This window comes from Hemitrygon akajei, chromosome 17 (assembly GCF_048418815.1).
Source record: "Hemitrygon akajei chromosome 17, sHemAka1.3, whole genome shotgun sequence".
Taxonomy (NCBI): domain Eukaryota; kingdom Metazoa; phylum Chordata; class Chondrichthyes; order Myliobatiformes; family Dasyatidae; genus Hemitrygon; species Hemitrygon akajei.
The window spans coordinates 18,804,471-18,832,174 of record NC_133140.1 but is presented as its reverse complement, the minus strand read 5'-3'; the positions used below and the strand labels follow the sequence as shown (position 1 = coordinate 18,832,174).

The window sequence follows — 27,704 nt, the reverse complement described above, 5'->3', positions numbered from 1 at the left end:
AGGATGCTCTGGATCGTGTGTGTGTGTAGTGGAGCTAATGCAGTTTAGATTCAGTGCGGTGAATGGCGTGTGGTAGATGGAGTACAAGGTGTAGGTGAGGGGTCGGGGTGTAGTTGATGTTATGGATCCGGTGCCGGGAGTGGGAGAGTGCTCTGCGTCCGATACAATACGTAGGAGAGGTTGAAACTGTATATTTCGAATTGCGGGGCGGGGATTGAGTAAAAGGGAGGCGTTATCCGGCAGCTGATGCTCAGGATTCGCTGTGTGGGAGGGGCAAGGATCGAGTCCATTTAACTGGAGCAAGGAACGTCGGTTCCGGGCTGCCTGTCAGCAGGAGCGTGGAAAGGGTTGCTGTTGTCAAGTCCTGCTGCAATCGGCGCGCCTCCCCGGCCATGGCGGCCGCCGTGCTACGGGTGAAGCGGAAGCGCGGCGCCGACGCTGCGGAGGCCCTGCTTCTGGCCTGTAAACGACCCCGGGCTGGTGGTGAGCCCACCGCAGGAGAGCACGTCGTGCGGACCCTCTTCAGGCTCGCAGCTACTGTCGGCTCCCAGGTAAGAGTCGTACGCTGGAGCCGGCTGGCGTTTTGTTCCTCTGGGCCGGGCCCGTTTGCCGGATCCCTGCGGCTCAGCGGACCCAGCCTGGCGGCCACTGTCAACAACGCTGCGAGAGGGCAGCCAGCGTCCCGAACATGTGGGACCCCCTCGGCCTGTGCCCGCATCTCACCCTTGTTCACCAGCCCAACTGCCCCTAGCCGTTCTGCGGAACCGGCCTACCCCTCACCCATCTCAAGCGCACCGGACTTTGTGCCCATAATGACTTCTTGGGACCGTCTACCTGCCTGAGTCCCCAAGCCCAAGCCCACCTCTCCCAGTGTCCAAATTTCCCTGGTGGCCTCTTCCTTCCTGCCTACCTGCCACTGTTGTTCATTCCTTGTTTATCGATCACATCGGTTCTCATCTGAGGATTGTGCATCCCACTTCCATTACCCCATTCATTCTCCAGACCCCCACCCCCCACCACCACACAAACACACAGTGTTTGCCTCAAATTGTTGCCCAGATAATAGACTCAGCGCGCCAGGAATCTTGAGGTGACCCAAAAACTATTCAGGTTTTTTTCATCCAATAACAACTGGACCTGCAGCCAAATTGATGACATGGATTTCTTTGTGTTGTTTCTCAGCTAAGAAAGCTTTGTGTCAGCTTTGGAGCAAGTCTGAATAGAAAACAATTTGCATTATAATACGTATTTTCAGCACTATTCTTTTAATCAATGAAAATATTGCAGCATAATGTTTTTTTTCATTAATGTGAAATCAACTTTTTTGATATTCTGACTGAAAAGTGGGAAGGGGGGTCTGTTAAGAATAGTTAACTTACCCTTACAAAGTGAATACTGTACACACAAGCAAATTGACAAATTGTACACTGTTACCATGGAAATTTACTGTGGCACTGTCTGTGTAGGATGACACTGTACAGAGGCATTTCAAAGAAGCTATCGCCAAGGACAAGGCACTGTTGGCTTTTCACCCCACTAAGACGAGTGCCCAGCGTGTCCAGCACAGCATGCGAGCCTCTTGCCAGGCGGCCAGCCAAGTGGGCCGCTATAAAGTTGTTGCCAGCCATAGAAGAAATATTTTGAAATCTCATCTGGGCGATGAGACTGATCATGAGTCCAGAACAGAAACCTTTGGAGCTCAGGTTGAAGAAAGAGATAACCAGAAGGTAACTGACTGCCTCTGCTAAAGATTCATCTGTTTTAAGTTTTGGTTATCTGCTTGGGTGATGTAAAGACCTGTGCTGAAGGCAAATTACTGTTAAACATTGATGTTTCTCAAGTGAGGTTTTGAGGGAGTGATGTGGACGTGGTGATCGTAGCTCATTACAGGACAGGATTTATTTATCGATGTTCAAAGTAGGTTTATTATCAAAGTATGTATATCATAAACAACCATGAGATTTGTCTTCTTGCAGGCAGCCACAAAACAATGAAACATAATAGAATCCACAGAAATATACCCACACAACAAAGAACGTCAAACATGAGTGAAAAAGAACAAATCGTGCAATTTTTTAAAAAGTAAACAAATAACACACAGATGTGAACTGCTGAGTCCTGAAAGTGAGTTCACAGCCATGAAGCGAGTTCAGCTTTGCAGCTAGTCCAGGAGCCCGATAGCTGCACACCATAACTATGGAGTCGGTCTAGGAGCCTGATAGCTGTATGCTGTAAACATGTTGTTGGTGCAGGAGCCCGATAGCTGCACGCCGTAACAATGGAGTCGATCCAGGAGCCCGATAGCTGCACGCCGTAACAATGGAGTCGATCCAGGAGCCCGATAGCTGCACGCCATAACAATGGACTCGATCCAGGAGCCCGATAGCTGCACGCCGTAACAATGGAGTCGATCCAGGAGCCCGATAGCTGCACGCCGTAACAATGGAGTCGATCCAGGAGCCCGATAGCTGCACGCCGTAACAATGGAGTCGATCCAGGAGCCCGATAGCTGCACGCCGTAACAATGGACTCGATCCAGGAGCCCGATAGCTGCACGCCGTAACAATGGAGTAGATCCAGGAGCCTGATAGCTGCACGCCGTAACAATGGAGTCGATCCAGGAGCCTGATACCTGCACGCCGTAACAATGGAGTCGATCCAGGAGCCCGATAGCTGCACGCCGTAACAATGGAGTCGATCCAGGAGCCCGATAGCTGCACGCCGTAACAATGGAGTCGATCCAGGAGCCCGATAGCTGCACGCCGTAACAATGGAGTCGATCCAGGAGCCCGATAGCTGCACGCCGTAACAATGGAGTCGATCCAGGAGTCCGATAGCTGCACGCCGTAACAATGGAGTCGATCCAGGAGCCCGATAGCTGCACGCCGTAACAATGGAGTCGGTCCAGGAGCCCGATAGCTGCACGCCGTAACAATGGAGTCGGTCCAGGAGCCCGATAGCTGCACGCCGTAACAATGGAGTCGGTCCAGGAGCCCGATAGCTGCACGCCGTAACAATGGAGTCGGTCCAGGAGCCCGATAGCTGCACGCCGTAACAATGGAGTCGGTCCAGGAGCCCGATAGCTGCACGCCGTAACAATGGAGTCGATCCAGGAGCCCGATAGCTGCACGCCGTAACAATGGAGTCGGTCCAGGAGCCTGATAGCTGCACTCACTATGATTCCACCAGTCCACACTTAAAGCTGCAGGAGCAGATTTCTTTATGAGAGTGGCAGTAGCTTTTTGCACCTTGCACAAACAGGCATTTTCCATTCCTAATTCTGAATAATGAGCATTTTTAGAGATATTTAGAGATCCTAGGAAGCCTTTCATAACAGAAGAGTAACTCTGAACCCAAGAATAGGAAATGCACATTATTTTTATGTTCATATTCCTAGCCTTGATTAAACCTGTTGTGTCCCTACCATCTTCTTAGCTAAGATCAGGAACGGTGTTCACCCCCCACCATGAAAATGCTTATGTTTTATTGTTTTACAACACTGAATCACAGTGGATTTAATTTGGTGCTTTTTTTTTTACATGATCAACAAAAAAAGACTCACATCAAAGTGAAAACAGATCTCTACAAAGTGATCTAAATTAATTACAAATATAAAACACAAAATAATTGATTGCTTAAGTATTCACCCTCTTCAAGTCAGTATTTAGCAGATGCACTTTTGGTAGCAACTACAGCTTGAGTCTGGTTGGATAGGTCTCTATCAGCTTTGCACATCTGGACACTGCATTTTTTCCCCATTCTTCTTTACAAAACTGCTGAAGCTCTGTCAGATTACATGGGGATTGTGAGTGAACAGCCCTTTTCAAGTCCAGCCACAAATTCTCAATTGGATTGAGGTCTGGACTCTGTCTTGGTCACATGAGGACAATACCTTTGTTGTTTTTAAGCCATTCTTGTGTTGCTTTGGCTTTATGCTTGGGGTCATTGTCTTGCTGGAAAACAAATCTTCTCCCAAGTCGCATTCTCTCGCGGACTGCATCAGGATTTCCCTGTGATTTGCTGTATTAGTTTTACCCTTCACAAGCCTTCCAGGGCCTGCTGCAGTGAAGCATTCCCACAGCATGATGCTGCCACCACCATGCTTCACGGTAGGGATGGTATGTTTTTGATGATGTGCGATGTTTGGTTTACACCAAACATAGCATTTAGTCTGAAGGCCAAAAAGCACAACTGAGATTTAATCAGAGTTCTGGCAAACTCTAGCCGAGATTTCATGGGATTATTTTTTCAACGGGTTTTCTCTTTGCCACTATACCATAAAGTTCTGACTGGTGAGGCACCCAGATGACAGTTGTATGCACAGTCTCCCCATCTCAGCCACTGAAGCTTGCAACTCCTCCAGAGTTGTCATAGGTCTCTTGGTGGCCTCCGTCACTAGTCCTTGCACAGTCACTCAGTTTTTGTGGATGGTCTGCTCTAGGCAGATTTACAGCTGTGCCATATTCTTTCCATTTCTGAATTGTGCTTTTCAGTAACCTTTTCGCGGAGTTGCTTGGAGTGTTCTTTTGTCTTTATGGTGTAGTTTTTACCAGGATACTGACTCAACAGCAGTTGGACCTTCCAGATACAGGTGTACTTTTATAACAATCAATTGAAACACTTTGACTGCACACGGTGATCTCCATTTATGTGACTTCTAAAACCAGTTGGCTGCACCAGTGATGATTTGTTGTGTCATATTAAAGGGGATGAATACTTATACAATCAATTATTTTGTGTTGTACATTTGTAATTAATTTAGATCACTTTGTAGAGATCTGTTTTCACCTTGACATGAAGATGTCTTTTTCTGTTGATTTTTTTTTAAAGCGCCAAAATGCATCTACTGAGAGTTAACATTGAAAAACAATAAAACATGGAAACTTCCGGTGGGGTGGGGGGGGTGAATACTTCTTATAGCACTGTAACTACTGAAAGTAGGGCTCAAACTGCACTATGCCGCCTAGCCAAACTATAATCCATGGGAAATTGTCTCTAACACAGTTGTAGCTGCAGCAGTGTGGATTTTTAATAGACATCATTTTTATTCAGGATTTAATTGAACGAGCAAAATAACTATGGCAATAGATCCTTTTTTTAAGCACTATATCACTTTTCAACTGTGGCAATAGTTCACAATTTCTGCTGTTGGTCCTAGAATGTCTTCACTGACATTAAGCTTTATTCCCCAAAACGTCAGGAGTCTTGACCAAGGCAGGTCATGTAACATAATTGAGCAATGTGGGTGTTACAGTGAATGGACACAGGCCTTTTAACCTGTGTATGATTGTGTGGCATCAGGTCTTCACCTTGGGGAGAGATCACTGAGAGGGGATCATGTGAAAATAGAAAGAGTGATGAGGGATTATTTTTAAAACTTGCCAATAAACTTGAACTAGATTAAAATTTGTGATTTTAGTAAAAGGAGAGAAAGATCTTGGGAAAGTCGTCTTACAAGAGTTTCCTGTCTGTAAATGTAAAATACCCTTCTGGATAAAGTAGAAATGAGAGGGTCCTTACGATTGTACTCATCAGAGGGAAGAGTTTGCTTGTTAGGAATGAATGAAGTCTGATGTCCAGATACTGGGATAAGTGTTGTAGTGCTGAGTGTTTCAGGAATGTATGCAAGGAGTAGTTAGAGACTGAACTTCCTGATTCAGATAGCATTTGTTTTTAAATATGCTTCAAGACTTTGTGTAGCTTAGTTTCTACATCCTGAGGAGGATAAACTTGTTTTGGAGTCACTGTAACACAGATTTAATAAACTCTTTCGTGATTTGAGGGGGTTGTCCATTAAAGAGAAAATGAAGAAGATTGGCCTAATTTAGTAGAATTCTGGGGGAGGGGGAAGAGACAATATCATGTGCTGAACAAAACTGAGGTATTGATAAGGAGGCCTTAAGAGCTATTTACTGCGTATAGAGAGCCTAAAGTAGGGCCATTTTGTCATTTAGGACTGAGACAATATATTTATGCAGAGCGTAAATCTTCTTATCGTAGATCAGAGACCTGTGGTTGCCCCATTGTTGAGTATACTTGGAACTGAGGTTAATAGATTTCTGGAAATTAAGAAAATCAGAATAAATGACTTGAGGCACAGACAAGCTATAGCCTCTTTAACTGATTGGGTAGTATTTACAGGCCACATAATGTACTATTGCTTTTTACAATGTTCTGAGTTTTTCTGAATAATATATTGCTGGTGACTTCTTTTTTAAGAAAAGCAATACAGCTTCTGGAAGTAGCCAAGATAGCAATGGGTCTTCAGAGGAAATTGAAGTGTTTGACATTGTCCAGCATGAAGAGGACAAAACTGACTCAAAGCACAGACATTGTGAGGTAAGGTCAGGATTCAAAGTTCAAAGTACATATATGTCACCATATATAACACTAAGATTCATTTTCTTGCAGGCATCTTGTTACGTTCCCCAGTAACCGGGTAATTTACCAGCAAAGATAGATGGGTCCGCTGAAGCCTGATGGTACTATTTTCAAACGTTTTTATTTATAAAGGGGCACAAACGTATGGTTAATACAAAACATTCAGATCATATACGTCGTCACAACTCAATCTAAAGCACAGGTATAGTAATAATCAATCAGAAATAAGCTCTATCGTTGTCTAGGGGTAATGTAGATATATATTGTTTACTGGATATCTAAAAGTCTTTTGCGGTCACTGCAGTTCCACCAGCTGCCGTCGTTGTGGTGTCGCGTTGGTGCACTTTTGTTAGAAAGAGAGAGAGAGATGGGATGAAACAGTTACCCGTGGTTTTCCAACCTGGAGGAGTTCGGTTTTTCGGAGCCTCGCTGGGGGAATGAACGCTCATCTGTGGCCTCCCCTGTAGCTAAGCCGTTCTTCCGTTGTGGGGTCGCCAATCCCAGGCAAGGAAAAGACGCACACGAACCCCACCACCGGCTGTCGCTATCAAAATGCTGTCACAGGATTTCTAGCGTCTCTTCTGGTGCGTCTGAAGGGGTCCTCCCCCCCCCAGACCCTCCTTTATACTTCCTCACGGGATCGCCGGTGCCAATCTCTCTCTCAACCAGCCCACTTTGCCCGAGGGCTTTAGACGTGGTCTTCATGAGACAATAGTCAAAGAGTCGCTTTATTCTGCTTCCCGGAGGAACGTGGTCTTCAGCACGTCTCCCTCTCTCTCTTGGGTCATTTGACCCCCCCTTGACTAGGGCTCTTGCGAATCTCACAAAGGAGGGGGCTGGGGTCATAACACCTCCCCTCTTAAAAGTTTTTAACCAGCGGTTAAAAACAAGTTGGTACAGAGTCTTATAGGATTTATTTTTTTTCTAACACAATACACAAGCTCCTCTCTTCACAGAGTACTACCATTATACATTCAAGTCAGTATCTAAACAGGTAACAATTACAGTGTCCCTTTCTTTAATATCTTAACATCGCGTACTGTACTAAAGTCTGGTAGCATCAAACTTCAGCTCAATAACCACCTATTTATTTATTTTCTTCAGCAACAAAACTAAGGAGGTGTGATCTTAGCTTAGGTGCATCTACAAAAGTTTATACAAATACTAATCGTTTCGGTCGTGTTATTTCACCGACAGGTCTCCGAAGGGGTTGTCTTTATTATTCACAGGCTTTGGCGCAAACCCGTACAACCGGCGTTGCTGTTTAAAAATGGCATTTTCTATTAGCCATCGCCTCTTTTCCGGAGAGTCCCCCCGTGGGGAACTTGAGTAATTTGGCGAGGTATTCTCCTGCCTTTCCTTTCCACGAGGGTTATTCTCTTAACTCCGTGTCCCCAACCTAGTCCATCATGGGAATTTCCACCCAATTCTTTAATGCTACACAGGTAGTTAACCCTTTTGTCAAGACCATGCAGGCTGATGTGTTTCAGTTCGAACCTTTTTCTCCGGCCGCATTTAAATTTTGGCTTCCTCACAGCGCTTTCTTGAATAACAATAGCGTGTGAGGCACCCTTACATTCCAAATCAACCTGTAATCGATGCGCAGGCATCAATCTAGACTTTAACTTTTTTTCATTCGATTTGGGAACTACAGATTTACCGTTCTCCTCCACAACAACAGTTATCTCCCCATTCGTAAACTCCACATTAACTCGGAACACCCTCTTCAGCACAACCATCTGGGAACCCACACTTCCCAAGGTTAACCCCTTTTTTCCCGAACCAAGTCTATCTGCTCCAAAAGGACGACCGTCTCGTCCAGCTGAGTCAAATACCTCAGACTTTTTCTGAGCTCCGTGACTAGGTTCAGGACCACGTGCATCCCCATCTTGGACACACTCAAACGGGGCATTGGCCTCTTCCAGGCTTTCAATACCCATACCCTTTTCAAATTCTAAATTCCCCTGATCCTCCCAGTTACTCTCTGGGCAACTCACTTCCGGAGTAAACTCAACCCCGCGGGCTGAAACAACCCCATCTGCCAACCCAGCCGACTTCTTCAAGGTAATGGCATCCTTTTCATCTAGGACTGCCCTCATTTCATTATCGGGAACACCTTTAGAATCATCCATGTCCAACCCTGGACCTTTTAACAGCTTTATCTGTTTCTCATCTTTATTTCCTACCTCTAGGACCTTTTTCTTCACTAAGGGCAGTTCTACCTTCTCTCCCTTACCCCCTTTTACGTTACTATTCCTCGTTTTACCACCCTCGAAACCCTCGTGGCACAGGGTCGGTAAAGATGTCTGGGCCAAATCAAAACTGGCCAATTTTAAACTGCTCGCTTTCTCAGCTGCCGCTCTCGACAGGCTGCGAGTGTCCGCGCATGCGGGATAGCTCAGGGACTCTATGGGCGGGGCCTCAACACGCACCGGTCGGCGGGTCATAGTCATGGCCGACCAAACTTTTCCTCCTGCTAAATCGTTCCCAAGGAGGACATCCACGTCAGTTCTCGGGAATTCTGATGGCACCCCCATTTCAACTGATCCATACACCAGCTCACAATCCAAAATGACCCTACACAAAGACACCCTTTCTGTCCCTTTTCCTATTCCTCTCAGGGCTACCTCGCCCGTTGGAGGTCCGAATTGTAATACGTTACGGCTAATTAATGATAGCTCCGCCCCCGTGTCTCTCCAAATCCGTACGAGAATTGGCGGGTCCCCCTTCCTCACAGACACGGTTCCGTGTGACAGATAAATCTCCGACCCCTCGCACGCTCTGCTCCCCTGGGACCCTCTTGCCAATTTTCTGATTACCACTGCACACCCGATAGGGATCGCTGTTTTCCCTCTCTCTGGCTCCTTTCTTGGAGCAAAGCATTTAGATGCAATATGACCCACCTTTCCACAATTAAAACAGGTTAAGCCAGGACCTCTCCTGCCGTCTTGCCTCTCCTCCTCAATTTTACCACTAGCTCCCAGCAGGATCTCCGCCTCAGCCGGCGGGCTTTCTCTACTGTTCCCACGGTCTCTCTGGTAACTTTTTTGCAAGGAAAACTTTGTCTTGTGGGTTAGGGCATATTCATCTGCGAACCTAGCAATTTCTGAGATGGACTGATTCGTCCTCTCATTCAAATACATCCGGATCTCTTCCGGAACACAACCTTTAAATTCCTCAATCAAAAATAACTCCCTGAGACGCCCATAATTCTCGGCCACCTTTTCCGCGGTGCACCAACGGTCCAAGAGCACACCCTTCTCATGGGCTAGCTCGGTATACGTTTGATTCCATCCTTTTCTTAAATTTCGGAACCTTTGTCTATACGCCTCAGGTACTAACTCGTAACCTCGGAGAATGGCCTCCTTTACTTGATCATAATTCCCTTCCCCTTCTGGGGGCAACGCTGCATATGCCCGCTGTGCTTTCCCTCGTAACACACTTTGTAACAATGCCACCCACTGCTCTCTGGGCCACTTCTGATTCACTGCCACCTTTTCAAAAAGCAAGAAATAACTATCAACATCCGTCTCCTCGAAGGGGGGGACCAACCTCAACGCCCGACTAACATCAAACCCCTCCTCCCTCTCTTGCCCTTGAGCTCTTCGCTCTTGCTTTCGCCTGTCCAGCTCCAATTCATGGCTCCTTTGTTTCTCTTTCTCTTCTGCTTCTGCTTCTAGCTGCTTTAGCTGGAGCTCATGACCCTGTTTCATCTCTAATTCCTTTAGTTTGAACACCTGCTCCCTTTCCTCAGCCTTTTCCTTTGCAGCCCGTTCCTCAGCCTTTTCCTTTGCAACTCGTTCCTCAGCCTTTTCCTTTGCAACTCGTTCCTCAGCCTTTTCCTTTGCAACTCGTTCCTCAGCCTTTTCCTTTGCAACTCGTTCCTCAGCCTTTTCCTTTGCAGCTCGTTCCTCAGCCTTTTCCTTTGCAGCCCGTTCCTCAGCCTTTACCTTTGCAGCCCGTTCCTCAGCCTTTTCCTTTGCAGCTCATTCCTCAGCCTTTTCCTTTGCAGCTGCTTCTAGCTGCTTTACTTGAAGATCATGTTCCAACCTTACTTTCTCCAACTCTACCAGATCTGTCCCACTCGCTAATCTCTTTTCGGGGATATTTTCCAAATCCTCTGCTGCAAACACCTCCTTTTCAATGTAATACTGATTTATGACCCCTCACACTTCCTGCTTTTTCATTGATGACCTCACCTCTGCGAGGCCTAACCCCTTTGCCAGATTTACCAAGTCTGATTTGGTAGCCGTCCCTAGCGCCTCTACAGTCGGATTTCTCATAAATTCACCCACATCCATCTTTGCTGGTTTCCTGTCTGGCTACCTGCGTAACCAGATTTAAGTTTGGACTTACAGCCCGATTCACTGACCCTCCCCTTTGGTTTCAAATCCGGGACGAGCAACCCACTTGTTACGTTCCCCAGTAACCGGGTAATTTACCAGCAAAGATAGATGGGTCCGCTGAAGCCTGATGCTACTATTTTCAAACGTTTTTATTTATAAAGGGGCACAAATGTATGGTTAATACAAAACATTCAGATCATATATGTCGTCACAACTCAATCTAAAGCACAGGTATAGTAATAATCAATCAGAAATAAGCTCTATCGTTGTCTAGGGGTAATGTAGATATATATTGTTTACTGGATATCTAAAAGTCTTTTGCGGTCACTGCAGTTCCACCAGCTGCCGTCGTTGTGGTGTCGCGTTGGTGCACTTTTGTTAGAAAGAGAGAGAGAGATGGGATGAAACAGTTACCCGTGGTTTTCCAACCTGGAGGAGTTCGGTTTTTCGGAGCCTCGTTGGGGGATGAACGCTCATCTGTGGCCTCCCCTGTAGCTAAGCCGTTCTTCCGTTGTGGGGTCGCCAATCCCAGGCAAGGAAAAGACGCACACGAACCCCACCACCGGCTGTTGCTATCAAAACGCTGTCACAGGATTTCTAGCGTCTCTTCTGGTGCGTCTGAAGGGGTCCTCCCCCCCCCCCCCCCCCAGACCCTCCTTTATACTTCCTCACGGGATCGCCGGTGTCAATCTCTCTCTCAACCAGCCCACTTTGCCCGAGGGCTTTACACGTGGTCTTCATGAGACAATAGTCAAAGAGTCGCTTTATTCTGCTTCCCGGGGGAACGTGGTCTTCAGCACGTCTTCCGCTCTCTCTCCCATTTTCCTGTGTCTATTCAGCACATCTCTCCCCCTCTTGGGTCATTTGACCCCCCCTTGACTAGGGCTCTTGCGAATCTCACAAAGGAAGGGGGCTGGGGTCATAACAATATATACTCAATAAATTGAGTAACCATAATAGAATCAATGAAAGACTGCACCAATCTGCGTGCAAAAGTGAACAAACTCTGCAAATACAAAAAGAAATAGAAAACGTATGTGGCCCACGCGGCAAGCAAACCGGCTCCAGCAGTTGCAGGCGAGTCCACAGCCAGCAGCAACCGAGAGGGCTCTGAGTGCAGGGCAGACCTTGGCCCGGAAGCCAACGTCACTTCTGCCCCGCAAAGAGCGGGGATGCTGGGAGCGGGGACGTAAGTGTGCGCTGATTGAAACAGTAAACAGTTCAACCAGACCCTGCTCGACTCAGTGTGTTGCTTTCACTTGTTGCGTATCAGCGTGACCACATTGGTGACCCCGACGGTCCAACGGCATTCGGACCCAGCATGAACGACTCAGCTCTGCAGAATGCAGTTTCCCTTAAACTGCAAACCTTCTGGACCACTCAACCCCTGGTCTGGTTCGAGCAAGCAGAGGCCCAGTTCCAAGTCAGGCAAATTGTCTCAGATGCCACCAGATATTACTACGTGGTGGGCGCCCTTGATCAGGAGACAGCAGGCCGCGTTATTGACTTTCTGCATCAGCCCCTGACAACAGACAAGGCCCTATTAATCCACACATTTGGCCTCTCCCGCCGCAAATGGGCTGTGCGGTTACTGCATATGGACAGCCTGGGCGACCGCGCGCAATCAGCCCTGATGAGCAACGTGCCAGCACTGGCAGACGGCCATAAGCCTTGCCTCCTTTTTGAACAGATCTTCTTGGAGCAAATACCAGAAGACATCTGCCTACTGCTAGCAGATGAAGACTTTGAAGACCCGCGCAGGGTCACTGCCCGTGCAGATGTGCTTTGGTGTGCCAAACAAAATGGCAGAACCACCATCGAAATTACTGCTGTGGCACAGCCGAAAGCCCAGCCCTCCCACACCCCAGCAGTGGAGCACGTAACACCCACACCAAGGGGCGGTACCACTTCTGAGTTTTGGTGTTTTTATCATCAAAGGTGGGGTTCCGGGGCCCGCCACTGCCGACTGCCATGCTCCTTTCAGGGAAACGCCAGGACCAGCCCTCGCTGATGGCTACAGCGGCTGATCACCGTGATAGCCTCCTCTACGTTTGGAGCAAGCACTCCAGGCGTAGGTTCCTGGTGGATACAGGGGCAGAAATCAGTGACCTACCCCCCTCGAGCCACGATATCCGAACTAGAAGAACAGGACCGGAACTTACGGCAGCCAACAGCAGCACCATCCGCACCTATGGAACAAGAAACATCCCCTTGCAGCTCAGTTCCAACCGCTTTACATGGACATTTACGCTGGCCACAGTATCACAGCCATTGCTGGGTGCGGACTTCCTCCGTGGATTTGAAGGGACGACGATTGGTCAACGCGAAGACGTTCCAGACTTTCTCACTCAGTGAGGCCAGGTTACCGGCCCTGCACCTGGACTCCGTCACTTATTCCAACAACGAGTTCGCCAGAGTGTTATCAGAGTTCCCATCTATCATCATGCCGCAGTTTTCCTCAACAGACCCCAAGCACGGCGTGATGCACCACATCCCCACACAGGGACCTCCCCTTCACGCCCGGGCCCGCAGGCTACCGCCCGAAAGAGGAATTCAAGAAGATGGAGGAGATGGGGATTGTGCGGCATTCCAACAGCCCGTGGACCCCCCCACTCCATATGGTGCCCAAGTCCGCGGGAGGGTGGAGACCGGGCGGCGACTATAGGAGGTTGAACGACGCCACCACGTCCGATTGCTATCCAGTACCACACACCCAGGACTTTACGGCCAAACTACATCTTTTAGAAGATTGACCTGGTTGGAGGGTATCATCAGATCCCAGTCCACTCGGATGTACCCAAGACGGCCCTCATTACCCCCTTTGGCCTGTTTGAGTTCCTCAGGATGTCGTTTGGGCTCAAAAACGCAGTGCAGACATTCCAGCGCCTAATGGACGCAGTAGGACGAGATCTGGACTTTCTGTTCATCTACCTGGATGGCATACTTATCGCCAGCCACTCCAGCCAGGAACATTAGCACATTTATGCCTGCTCTGCTGCCGCCTAAGCGACTACGGCCTGGCTATCAACCCCGCCAAGTGCCAGTTTGGCCTACCCGCCATCGACTTCATGGGACACCGGATCTACCGCCATGGAGCTGTGCCCCTGCCGGCAAAAGTTGAAGCCATCTGCCAATTCGCCAGACCCAGCACTGTTAAAGGCCTGCAGGAATTTGTTGGGATGGTTAACTTTTACCACCGTTTCCTGCCCTCAGCGGCCCGGATCATGCGGCCCCTTTTCGGCTTGATGTCTGGCAAGGCCAAAGAGGTCACCTGGACAGAGGAGGCGACGGCGGCTTTCGAGCAAACCAAGAACATACTAGCAAACGCCACACTCCTCATCCACCCCCGGGTCGACATCCCCATTGCCCTCACTGTGGATGCCTCTGACGCAGCAGTTGGCAGCGTGCTCGAGCAGCTCATCGAAGGCCAGTGGAAGCTGCTCGCTTTTGTCAGCCGGCACCTACGACCCCCGGAACGCTTTCGACAGGGAGCTGCTGGCCCTGCACCTTGCCATCTGGCACTTCAGGTATTTCCTGGAAGGGAGGGAGTTCACGGTCTTCACAGACCACAAGGCCCTCACTTTCGCGTTTGCCAAAGTGTCGGACCCATGGTCGGGCTGCCGGCAACGCCACCTGTCATACATCTCGGAGTTTACCACCATGATCAAGCACACCTCCGGGAAGAACAACGTGGTAGCTGACGCGCTGTCACGCACCTCGTCCAATCAGTGCACTCTCTGTCTCCAGGGGTGGGTTATGTGGCGTTAGCTAAGGTGCAACGACTGGACAGTGAGATGCCGGCGTACCGAACTACAGTCTCAGGACTCCACCTCGAAGACATACCCATTGGGCCAGAAGGTCAGGAGCTCCTGTGCAATGTGTCCACCAGGCAACCTTGGCCCATTGTCCCGAACGCTTGAAGGCGCTGCAATTTTGACAACTTGCACGGTTTAGCCCACCCTTCCATCCGGGCGACCATTCGGCTGATCGCAGACAGGTTTGTGTGGCATGGCCTACGCAAGCGTGTCGGACATACACGCACTGTCAAACCTCTAAAATCCAGAGGCACGTGAGGCACTGCAACCCTTCCAGCCGACACATAGGAGGTTTGAATTGAGAGAAGAAATCGCGGGAGCATTAGCCATGATCTTTGAATCCTCTTTGGCTACAGGGGAAGTGCCGGAGGACTGGAGAATGGCAAATGTAGTTCTCTTGTTTAAAAAAGGTGTGCTCGCTTCGGCAGCACATATACTAAAATTGGAACGATACAGAGAAGATTAGCATGGCCCCTGCGCAAGGATGACACGCAAATTCGTGAAGCATTCCATATTTTTTTTAAAAAGAAAAAAAAAAGGTAATAGACTGGGAATAAACCTGGGAACTATAGACTGGTGAGTCTTAGAACATAGAATAGTACAGCACATTACAGGCCCTTTGGCCCACAATGTTGTGCCAACCCTCAAACCCTGCCTCCCATATAATCCCCCACCTTAAATTTCTCCATATACCTGTCTAGTAGTCTCTTAAACTTCACTAGTGTATCTGCCTCCATCACTGACTCAGGCAGTGCATTCCACGTGCCAACCACTCTCTGAGTGAAAAACCTTCCTCTAATATCCCCCTTGAACTTCCCTCCCCTTACCTTAAAGCCATGTCCTCTTGTACTGAGCAGTGGTGCCCTGGGGAAGAGGCGCTGGCTGTCCACTCTGTCTATTCCTCTTAATATCTTGTATACCTCTATCATGTCTCCTCTCATCCTCCTTCTGTCCAAAGAGTAAAGCCCTAGCTCCCTAAATCTCTGATCATAATCCATACTCTCTAAACCAGGCAGCATCCTGGTAAATCTCCTCTGTACCCTTTCCAATGCATCCACATCCTTCCGATAGTGAGGCGACCAGAACTGGACACAGTACTCCAAGTGTGGCCCAACTAGAGTTTTATAGAGTTGCATCATTACATCGCGTCTCTTAAACTCTATCCATCGACTTAAGAAAGCTAACACCCATAAGCTTTCTTAACTACCCTATCTACCTGTGAGGCAACTTACAGGGATCTGTAGACATGTACCCCCAGATCCCTCTGCTCCTCCAAACTACCAAGTATCCTGCCATTTACTTTGCACTCTGCGTTGGAGTTTGTCCTTCTAAAGTGTACCACCTCACACTTCTCTGGGTTGAACTCCATCTGCCACTTCTCAGCCCACTTCTGCATCTAATCAATGTCTCTCTGCAACCTTCGACAATCCTCTACACTGTCTACAACACCACCAATCTTTGTGTCATCTGCAAACTTGCCAACCCACCCTTCTATCCCCACATCCAGGTCGGTACTAAAAATCACAAAAAGTAGAGGTCCCAGAACAGATCCTTGTGGGACACCACTAGTCATAACCCTCCAATCTGAATATACTCCCTCCACCACAATCCTCTGCCTTGTGCAGGCAAGCCAATTCTGAATCCACCTGGCCAAACTTCCCTGGATCCCATGCCTTCTGACTTTCTGAATAAGCCTACCGTATGGAACCTTGTCAATGCCTTACTAAAATCCATGTAGATCACATCCACTGCACTACCCTCATCTATATGCCTGGTCATCTCCTCAAAGAACTCTATCAGGCTTGTTAGGCACGATCTGCCCTTCACAAAGCCATGTTGACTGTCCCCGATCAGAACATGATTCTCTAAATGCCCATAGATCCTATCTCTAAGAATCTTTTCCAACAGCTTTCCCACCACAGACGTAAGGCTCACTGGTCTATAATTACCCGGACTATCCCTACTACCTTTTTTGAACAAGGGAACAACATTCGCCTCCCTCCAATCCTCCGGTACCATTCCCGTGGACGACGAGGACATAAAAATCCTAGCCAGAGGTTCAGCAATCTCTTCCCTCGCCTCGTGGAGCAGCCTAGGGAATATTCCCTCAGGCCCCGGGGACTTATCCATCCCAATGTATTTTAACAACTCCAACACCTCCTCTCCCTTAATATCAACATGCTCCAGAACATCAAACTCACTCATATTGTCCTCACTGTCATCAAGTTCCCTCTCAGTGGTGAATACTGAAGAGAAGTATTCATTGAGGAGCTCACTCACTTCACAGCCTCCAGGCACATCTTCCCACTTTTATCTCTAATCAGTCCTACCTTCACTCCTGTCATCCTTTTGTTCTTCACAAAATTGAAGAATGCCTTGGGGTTTTCCTTTACCCTACTTGCCAAGGCCTTCTCATGCCCCCTTGTTCTCCTCAGCCCCTTTTTAAGCTCCTTTCTTGCTACCCTATATTCCTCAATAGACCCATCTGATCCTTGCTTCCTAAACCTCATGTATGCTGCCTTTTTCCACCTGACTAAATTTTCCAATTCACTTGTCACCCATGGTTCCTTCACCCTACCATCCTTTATCTTCCTTACCGGGACAAATTTATCCCTAACATCCTGCAAGATACCCTTAAACATCGACCACAAGTGCATAGTACATTTCTCTGCAAAAACATCATCAGAATTCACACCCATAAGTTCTAGCCTTATAGCCTCATAATTTGCCCTTCCCCAATTAAAAATTTTCCTTTCCTCTCTGATTCTATCCATGATAATGCTAAAGGCCACTGTCCCCCAGATGCTCACCCACTGACAGATCTGTGACCTGACCCAGTTCATTACCTAATACTAGATCTAGCATGGCATTCCCCCAGTTGGCCTGTCAACATACTGTGACGGGAATCCATCCTGGACACACTTAACAAACTCTGCCCCATCTAAACCCTTGGAACTAATCAGGTGCTAATCAATATTAGGGAAGTTAAAGTCACCCATGATAACAACCCTGTTATTTTTGCACCTTTCCAAAATCTGCATCCCAATCTGCTCCTCGGTATCTCTGCTGCTACCAGGGGGCCTATAGAATACCCCCAGTAGAGTAATTGCTCCCTTCCTGTTCCTGACTTCCACCCATACTGACTCAAAAGAGGATCCTGCTACATTACTCACCCTTTCTGCAGCTGTAATAGTATCCCTGACCAGTAATGCCACCCCTCCTCCCCTTTTTCGCCCCTCTCTATCTCTTTTAAAGCACTGAAATCCAGGAATATTGAGAATCCATTCCTGCCCTGGTGCTAGCCAAGTCTCTGTAATGGCCACTACATCGTAATTCCATCTATGTATCCAAACTCTCAGTTCATCATCTTTGTTCCTGATGCTTCTTGCATTGAAGTACACGCACTTTAGCCCTTCTACCTTACTACCTTTACACCCTTTATTCTGCTGCTCTTTCCTCAAAGCCTCTCTATATGTTAGATCTGGCTTTACTCCATGCACTTCTTTCACTGCTCTATCGCTCCGGGTCCCATCCCCCTTGCAAATTAGTTTAAACCCTCCTGAACCATGCTAGCAAACCTACCAGCAAGGATATTGCTCCCCCTCAAGTTCAGGTGCAACCCATCCAATCTGTACAGGTCCCACCTTCCCCAGAAGAAATCCCAATGATCCAAAAATCTAAAACCCTGCCCCCTGCACCAACTCTTCAGCCACGCTTTCAACTGCCATCTCCTCCAATTCTTTACCATCACTATCACGTAGCACTGACAGCAATCCTGAGAACGCCACCCTTGAGGTCCTGTTCTCCAGCCTTCTGCTTCGTTCCCCAAAACTCTCACTTCAGGACCTCATCCCTCTTCCTGCCTATGTCATTGGTCCCAACATGTATCATGACTTCTGGTTGCTTTCCCTCTCATACCAGGATGTTATGCACCTGGTCAGAGACATCCCGGACCCTGGCACCCGGGAGGCAACAAACCATGCGAGTGTCCTTCTCACGTCCACAAAATCTCCTGTCTGCTTCCCTGACTATAGAGTCTTCAATGATGACAGCTTTCCTCTTCTCCATCCCATCCTTCTGCACCACAGGGTCAGACTCAGTGCCAGAGGCCCTGCCACCGTGGCTCACACCTGGTCGGTCATCCTCGCCAACAGCATCCAAGACAGTAAACTTATTATTCAGGGGAATGGCTACAGGGGTGCTCTGCACTACCTGTCTACTCTCCTTCACTTTCCCCCCTCGGACTGTCACCTAACGACCTGGTTCCGGCAGCCTAGGTGTGACTACCTCCCTGTAGCTCTCATCTATGACTGCCTCATTCTCCCTTATGAGTCGATGGTCATCCAGCTGCTGCTCCAGATTCCTCACACGGGCTTCCAGATGGCCCAGCCGCAAGCACTTCTGGCAGATGTGACTCTGCGGGAGAGGGGAGCTCCCCCAAGACTGCCACATCTCACAGGAGAGGCACATCACCATCTCAGGAGGCATTGTAAAGACTAACTGGGAACAAGTTCGTCCTCCGCCTCTTCTTGTCAAAGCCTCTCAAGTCAAGGCCTCAAATCTCCACTCCTTCACTGGCCCACTCACTCACTGGCCGCTTTCCACAAGTCTTACGTTGGTGGTATGCAAACTACTGGAAAGGATTCTTAAGGATAGGATCTACGAGCATTTGGAGAAATGCAGTCTACTCGTGGATAGTCAACATGGCTTTGTGAAGGGTAGATAGTGCCTCACAAGTCTGATTGAGTTTTTTGAAGAGGTAATAAAAGAAATTGATGAGGGTAGGGCAGTGGATGTGGTCTACATGGACTTTAGCAAAGCATTTGACAAGGTCCCTCATGAGAGCCTCATCCAGAAAGTCACGAGGCATGGGATAAGTGTAACCTTAGCTGTTTGGATAAAAAATTGGCTTAAAGGAACAAAGCAGAGGGTAGTTGTGGAAGGAAAGTATTCTGCCTGGAGGTCAGTGACTAGTGGAGTGCTGCAGTGATCTGTCCTGGGACCCCTGCTATTTGTGATTTTTATAGATGATCTGGATGTAGAGGCGGAAGGATGGGTGAGTAAGTTTGCAGATGACACGAAGATTGGAGGAGTTGTGGATGGAGCTGTAGGTTGTTGAAGGTTACAAGAGGATATAGACAGGCTGCAGAGTTGGGCAGAAAAATGGCAGATGGAGTTCAATCTGGATAAGTGTGAGGTGATGCATTTTGGAAGGACAAAACAGAAGACTGAGTACAGGATTAATGGTCAGTTACTTAAGAGTGTGGATGAACAAAAGGACCTTGGGGTTCAAATCCATACATCCCTCAAGGTTGCTGCACAGGTTGATAGGGTAGTTAAGATCGCCTGTGGGATGCTAGGCTTCATTAACAGGGGGATTGAATTCAAGCGTAGAGAGGTCATGTTGCAACTCTACAAATCTCTGGTGAGACCGCACTTAAGAGTATTGTGTTCAGTTCTGGTCACCTCATTATAGGAAGGATGTGGAAGCTATGGAGAGGGTGCAGAGGAGATTTACCAGGATGTTGCCTGGTTTGGAGAAGAAGTCATACGAAGCAAGGTTAGCAGAGCTGGGACTTTTCTCTTTGGAGCATAGAAGAATGAGAGGGGACTTGATAAAGGTCTACAAGATTATGAGAGGCATAGATAGGGTGGATAGTCAGTCGTTTCCCGGGGCACCAGAGGGCATATGTACAACATTAAGGGAGGGAAGTTTTGGGGAGACATCAGGGGTAAGTTTTTCACACAGAGAGTTGTGGGTGCCTGGAGTGACTTGTCAGGGATGGTGGTGGAGGCTAGGGTATTTAAGAGCCTCTTGGACAGGCACATGGATGAAAGAAAAATGGAGGGTTATGGGGTAGTGTGGATTTAGTACTTTTTTTAAGGATTATATGGGTCGGCACAACATGGAGGGCTGAAGGGCCTGTACTGTGCTGTAGTGTTCTATGGTTCTATGTCCACGTGGACATCGTCGCCCACTGCCGGTTTTGAGAGGAGCGATATACCTGTTCACCATGGTGGACAGGTTCACGAGGTGGCCGTAAGCTATCCCACTCGCTGATACGGCCACGGAGACATGCGCCAGAACCCTGATTACCACCTGGATGGTACGGTTTGGACTCACAGGCCACGTCACTTCAGACGGGTGTGCAGTTCACATGGGCTTTGTGATCTGCACTGGCACAACTCCTTGGAACCCAGCTCCACCGAACAATTGCTTACCACCCGCAGTCCAACGGCCTGGTGGAACGTTTCCACAGGCAGTTGAAATGATGGCACGCCTCCGAGGGCCAGACTGGGTTGCTTGGCATCCGCACGGCACCCAAGGAGGACCTGGCCACATCATTGGCCAAACTTGTTTACGGTGCCCTGCTCACAGTTCCTGGTGAGTTTGTGCCAGCACCCCGTGGCCAGGAGGACACACCTACGGTAGTCCTAACTAAACTCCGGGAGCAGCTTGGAACACTTGCCCTAGTCCTGACGTCCCATCACGGAACAGCACCCTCTTTTGTACCCAAGGACCTACAACAGAGCAAGTATGTTTTCATTCGCCAAGGTGCACACAGACCACCCCTGCAGCGACCGTACGAAGGACCCTACAAGGCGGTTCACCATAATGGGACGACCTGTGTTCTCGACATTGGCGGTTGTGAAGAGACTTTTACCATTGACCGTCTCAAACCAGCACATCTAGACCTTGAATGCCCGGTTGCGGTGCCACCCCACGATGACGAGGCCGGCCACCTAAAAGAACTGACAGTGTGCAGGCAGTGGACTCTGCACCTCCTAGTGCCGGTTCTGGGGGGGGGGGGGGGCGTGGGGTAGGGGGTCATGAGGCAGCTCGCCCACACGGCAAGTGAGCCGGCTCCAGCAGTCGCGGTCAAGTCCGCAGCCAGCAGCAGCCGAGAGGGCTCTGAGTGCGGGGCAGACCTCAGCCCGGAAGCCAATGTCACTTATGCCCTGCAAAGAGCGGGGATGCTGGGAGTGGGCTCTGAAGCGTGCGCTGATTGAAACAGTAAACAATTCAACCAATACCTGCTTGACTCAGTGTGTTGATTTCACTCGCTGCGTATCAGCGCGATTACACGTAATAATAAACAATAAATATTGTGAACATGAAATGAAGAGTTCTTGAAAGTGAGTCAATAGGTTGTGGGAACAGTTGAGTGATGGGGCAAGTTATAACTTTTCTGGAACCTGATGCTATGAGTCCTGAGGCTCCTGTAGCATCTTGATAGCAGCAGTAAGAAGAGAGCATGCTTTGGGGGGTGGGGGGGAATTTCTGATGACTATACTCTATATAGATGTGCTCAGTGATAAGGAGGGCTTCACCCATGATGGACTGGGTCATAGTCACTATTTTCTGCAAGATTTTCGGTTTAAGAGCATTTACTTTTCTGTACCAGGCTGTGATGCCAATGAAATTGACCAGTGTATACACAAAATTGTTGAATGGCACATCACAGATAGAGGCCTTGAAGTTCATCCTGACTGTACTCACTCACTGAAGAGCTATCCAATTAGATCCCCTCTGGTCTTACTTCCATTTATGTTCAGTTCCCTTTGGAAAGTAACTTGCCATCAAATTAAAATGAAATCGCTTCCCCTTTGGTTATTAGGACAATTTCTTTCATTCAGTGCCCTTTTGTAACCTCCTGTCATTGGCACGATCTAATGCTATTTACTCTTCCTAAAACTCTCATGAATTTTCCAGTCGTAGCGTTGAAAGGCTCTTAAGACACGAGTATGTAGAGAATTGGGGGGGATATGGATCATGTACGGACACAAAGTATTACCGGGTAGTTACTTTTTCAAGTAACAGGCTTGGCAGAGACATCATAGGCTAAAGGGCCTGTACCTGTGCTGTACCTATGTTCTAAGTTTTGTTTTCCAGTTTTGAGAAAGTTTTCAATCTGAAACTTCACCTGTTTTTTCTACCCAGAAATGCTGCCTGACGTGGTTTCAACAATTTCTGTTTTAATTTACATAAAAATATCCTACAGGCATTTAAATAAAGGCAATTTAATAACAGGATAGTTCAGCGATAGGCAGTACAATATCACCGGCAGAAGATAGATAGATAGATACTTTATTCATCCCCATGGGGAAATTCAACTTTTTTCCAATGTCCCATACACTTGTTGTAGCAAAACTAATTACATACAATACTTAACTCAGTAAAAAACATGATATGCATCTAAATCACTATCTCAAAAAGCATTAATAATAGCTTTTAAAAAGTTCTTAAGTCCTGGCGGTAGAATTGTAAAGCCTAATGGCATTGGGAAGTATTGACCTCTTCATCCTGTCTGAGGAGCATTGCATCGATAGTAACCTGTCGCTGAAACTGCTTCTCTGTCTCTGGATGGTGCTATGTAGAGGATGTTCAGAGTTATCCATAATTGACCGTAGCCTACTCAGCGCCCTTCGCTCAGCTACCGATGTTAAACTCTCCAGTACTTTGCCCACGACAGAGCCCGCCTTCCTTACCAGCTTATTAAGACGTGAGGCGTCCCTCTTCTTAATGCTTCCTCCCCAACACGCCACCACAAAGAAGAGGGCGCTCTCCACAACTGACCTATAGAACATCTTCAGCATCTCACTACAGACATTGAATGACGCCAACCTTCTTAGGAAGTACAGTCGACTCTGTGCCTTCCTGCACAAGGCATCTGTGTTGGCAGTCCAGTCTAGCTTCTCGTCTAACTGTACTCCCAGATACTTGTAGGTCTTAACCTGCTCCACACATTCTCCATTAATGATCACTGGCTCCATATGAGGCCTAGATCTCCTAAAGTCCACCACCATCTCCTTGGTCTTGGTGATATTGAGACGCAGGTAGTTTGAGTTGCACCATATCACAAAGTCCTGTATCAGTTTCCTATACTCCTCCTCCTGTCCATTCCTGACACACCCCACTATGGCCGTGTCATCAGCGAACTTCTGCACATGGCAGGACTCCGAGTTATATTGGAAGTCTGATGTGTACAGGGTGAACAGGACCGGAGCGAGTACGGTTCCCTGCGGCGAATATTAATTTTATTTTCAAATGTAGCAGGCAGAATGATTAGGCAGCTCTGATTGGTTTGATGTACCTTCATTTAAATAAAACTGAAGCAATCAAAGCAAGAAGGCAGGTATGTATATTGCATATATTTAGTAATTGGTTAAAAGAGGTGGGAATGTCAGAAAGCTGCTACAATTGTATTTAGGAAGGAAAATAGAATTAATCCTGGAACTTGTGTAGAGTCATCTTAAAACTTGACTAGATACCAAAGTATAAAATTCAAATTAGGGAATGTTGTGTAACAAACTTCATCAAATTCTTTGTAAATTAATTTGTGTGAAAATGTATGAGGTATAACATATTAGTTCCCAAGTCACAGAATCTTTCCTCCAAGACAACCACTTTAAAACAAGTCGCCGAGGCTCTGGCAGAGTATAGCACACACAAAAAAAATAACATATTAGTAAGAAAAGTAAGAACATCACAATCTGGAAAGTAAGAATCTAATTGGGGTAGGGAAGCAAAGAGTCCTGAAAGTACAAATATGTAAGTCATGAGAAGTGAATATATTAACTAGGCATACATTTAAAAACAACTGCAATATGTACTTCTAGAAGGAATAAATGTGGAAAGCAGAGTAGTCACTAAATGAGTTTGCACCACTCGATCATTTAAACGTGATGTAGGGTCAATGGCAAGGAAGCAAGAGTAGAATTTAAGAGTGATGCCAGAACCATGGGTTTTGTCCCAGATTGGTAAGAAAAGGGGAGGGGATCTCATTTTTGAGGGATAAGATTAACGGGAAGGAAACATAGACCACCTGTAACTGTAACACTGACTCATTTGGTCATTTCTCTGCCAAAGATTACATTCTTGATTTCTTTCCCACCTTCTTTGCAATTGAAAACCTTTCTCTCTTTCCCAAAAAACAGGGTGTCTAATCTGAAATTTTCTTCCCAGAGATGCTCCTCAACTTGCTGACATTTTCCAGCATTCTTAGTTTTTATTCCACTATCTTATCTGTTGGGTGTTCACTATTTAGGATTCTGGTCCAGGAGAGGATGATCCACAGACAATTCTGTGTAATTCTGTTAAGATGATCCGGGAGAAACTTGCTGTGTCAGATTGTGGACTTGGGGCAGAGCACCGAGAGAATATGGAGGAGTATGTTTATGACATATATTATACTGACGGCTACATTAGCGGAGGTGGAATCCAAGACATTCTCTCAGTGGTACCATATAATGAAGAGAATGAACTGGTGAGTTAGCAATTTGTTGCATGTTGAGTTCTTAATAGGTGCCTTTAGTAAAATTTAATTCTTTGTTTAGTAAAGTAGAATATTTGTTTCAAAGCGGGGCCGGATTGTAAGTTGTCACACTTGACTACAGATACCAGAATCAGTGACTGAAGTTACCGGTGGTGTGATTTCTGGTTGCCCATTACAGTTGATAGCCCTTGGACAAGTTATACTGGCTGTGGTCTGTGGTCAGTCTTTAGCCATATCCTCTTCAGAACTCAGTCTTGTTGAGTCTCCTCAGCCAAGCCAAAGCTAGCATAGAATGGCTGGCCATAATCAATGGGATTTGAACATGTGGAGTAGTAGTTTTCTGTTAAATTTACCTTAGTTTAATATTTTCCTTGTTTTGTTAATTTTAGAAGTACATCACTTTAGATTATTTTCCCCCTAATAGTCTCTTAAAAACAAGATTCCAACAAAATTCCACCCACGTATCTGTACCAGGTAAACATGGATTAGAAATTTGTATGATAGCCTACCAGGTGTAGCGAGGTAAAGAACATCTTCAGCAGAAAATGATAAAACAATGTGAGACTGAGAATTTTGGCAGTGCTATGTTGGCACAATCCCACAGCTGGTTCCTGGTACTCAGTGTGATACTGTTCCTATTAGATTAGTGATGAGGTGACTATGGATGAAACATATGAGGATGAAGATGATGAGAATGAAGAAAATAATTGGCGGAATGATTATCCTGATGAGGATGACTGGAATCGAGAAGAGAATACAGATGGAGAATATGGTAAAGTTTGGCAACACATATAACTATTTTAGCTGTCTCGTAATACAGCTGACATAAAGCTACATTTGGTTCAATTACTTGTGTTTTACAAGTGGAAAATGGTTCTAAAGCAATTGTATATGCTTTTTCATATATATCTTTTGAAAGAGAAAGAGTTGTGAACAACTATACAAGTGGGCGGGGGAAGTGGAAGGTGGCACCCTGTTTATATTCTATAGCTGTCTTCTTGGAGCTTGGTTAGAAGTTGAGTGAACCTAGCCCACAGAAACAATGATTATGGTTGCTGAAGGATTCCTTGTAAGTGTACTGTGAGAATTCTAAATATTTTTGTCCTCAATGGAAGTATTAACGATTACTGGGATACATTATTAGGGATGCAGAAAGCCCTCCTGTATCTTGTCCATGTAGTAACTCTTTACACATTGAAAAGTAATGAACCTAACAGTGATATTTTATTACTGCACACACTCCTTTTACCATCAAGTTACTGGTGTCCACCTTCCATGTGACATTCTCTCATCATTGTAGGTAGCTTGAACTCACTTTACTGGTTTCTGTCAATATCATGATTACATTTTATTTGTACTAATTTGCAGAGTCACATTAGGAATTAACTTTATGACTTGAAGTATTTAAAAATATTGAAAATACATTGTTCAACCAATTGCTAAATTATGTTAAAACTAAGTTTATAATAATATTCCAGGCCACTTCTCCAGTGAAGAAGAGGATTCATGTAATTTCTGAAATCAGTTCTCTCTCAATGAAAAATGGATATTGGATCAAAATTGGAAGGCAGTTTCTATAAATATTACTTTTGGATTCATAATAATAAAAATCAAAATTTGCTTGAATTGAAGACTGTTGAATAAAGTTAGTAGTTATTACATCTGCATCATCTCCTTTATAGTAGATTCAGAACATTTTACATTGAGCTGTAAGCAATTTCAGATGTTCAGCTCTTCATTATAAATCCAGAGAACACTTAGGTTTTTTTTTAAACTAGTTTCTTCTTTAAGGGAATTGTTTGATCCATTTGACCTATGGACTTTGGGCACTTACTTTCCAAGAAGCATTTTCCCAATTATACAATATTCTGTTTTGAAAATAAAGGTCCATAAAGAAATTCTTTAAAACATGAATTACTTCCCGCATCTTCAGAGCTACCTCTGAAGGCAGGCACAAATCTCACCGTTGCCTTCAGTATACTAGGCTCATGATCTACAAGGCAGCAGTGATCCCTGCTATTTGTATCTCGAAGAGTACCACCAACAGTGCTTCCAGATTCTTTGGCAGGATAAGTGAGCCATCATGAGCATTTGTTTCCAGAACAATATTCACAGCATTGACATCTTAATTATTTGCATGTCCTGCATAGATTCGATTCCAAGTGCTGCGACAGCAAGAAATTACAAGGAAAAACAGAGGAAAACATGTTCTTAAAGCCTCTTTCAAAAAAATGTAATAACCCTACTGACTTATGGGGATTCCTGGACCATGGCTGGTGAAATTGGAGGAAAATTTGGGATGTTACTGACCATTTCATCCGTTCACTGTAAGGCCTAAATGATTGAAGAAGCGTGAGCTCGCAGCTATCAATATGCTCACCCAACAAGCGTTTGTAGTGCTCAAAAATCTCCTTAGCTTTCATAGAACTCGAGTTACAATAAATCATCCTATGAAGTAAACTATGGTTTAGATCACATTATGGGAAAGGTATGATCACAGTGAGAGGATGTGTCCAGCATGGGAGAACAAGAACTATGAGGAATTATATCCACTGGATTTGAAGAGGAATGAGACTTAAATGAGAAAGTAGGAAGGACACACTTCTCTTAAAGGGGACAAAAGCCAGAGAACATAGATTGGCAGAAGGGTCTGGAACTCTGCCTGAAAGAGTGATAGAGGCAAAATCTTCATTGAGTTTACTTGAACTATGACCTGGATGGTTAAAAACAAATGGCTGAACGATTGTTTCCGGTTAGGTAGATCTTTCTGGACTAGCACTGAAATGTTGGATTAAATGACCACCTTATGATAAAGTTTTCTATTACTTCTAATCTAGGTGTAAGAAACAACTTCTCAGCACCTACATTGACAATTTCTCTTGGAC

General features: G+C 46.4%; 2 protein-coding genes and 1 non-coding gene across 3 annotated transcripts in view; 2 read left to right on the top strand and 1 right to left on the bottom strand.

Moving 5' to 3' along the window:
* LOC140740521 (Y+L amino acid transporter 2-like) overlaps positions 1 to 27,704 on the bottom strand; it is a 186,421-nt gene that overhangs the window by 63,353 nt on the left and 95,364 nt on the right. The gene's annotated exons all lie outside the window — the stretch shown is intronic.
* slc7a6os (solute carrier family 7 member 6 opposite strand) lies at positions 272 to 26,445 on the top strand. Its single transcript, XM_073069740.1, has 6 exons — positions 272 to 551; positions 1,467 to 1,727; positions 6,220 to 6,339; positions 24,592 to 24,810; positions 25,462 to 25,591; positions 26,298 to 26,445. The coding sequence occupies exons 1-6, from the start codon at positions 393 to 395 to the stop codon at positions 26,336 to 26,338; spliced, it is 930 nt and encodes a 309-aa protein (XP_072925841.1). The 5' UTR covers positions 272 to 392; the 3' UTR covers positions 26,339 to 26,445.
* LOC140741014 (U6 spliceosomal RNA) lies at positions 14,955 to 15,061 on the top strand. The gene has a single exon (XR_012101990.1). It is a non-coding gene; the product is annotated as a U6 spliceosomal RNA (small nuclear RNA).

What these genes read in the sequence shown, in the direction of transcription:
- slc7a6os (XM_073069740.1), top strand. Translation starts at nt 393, where the DNA reads ATGGCGGCCGCCGTGCTACGGGTGAAGCGGAAGCGCGGCGCCGACGCT. An exon ending in AAGAAAGAGATAACCAGAAG is followed by an intron (nt 1,728 to 6,219) that starts GTAACTGACTGC and finishes TTCTTTTTTAAG; the next exon opens with AAAAGCAATACAGCTTCTGG. An exon ending in ATAATGAAGAGAATGAACTG is followed by an intron (nt 24,811 to 25,461) that starts GTGAGTTAGCAA and finishes TGTTCCTATTAG; the next exon opens with ATTAGTGATGAGGTGACTAT.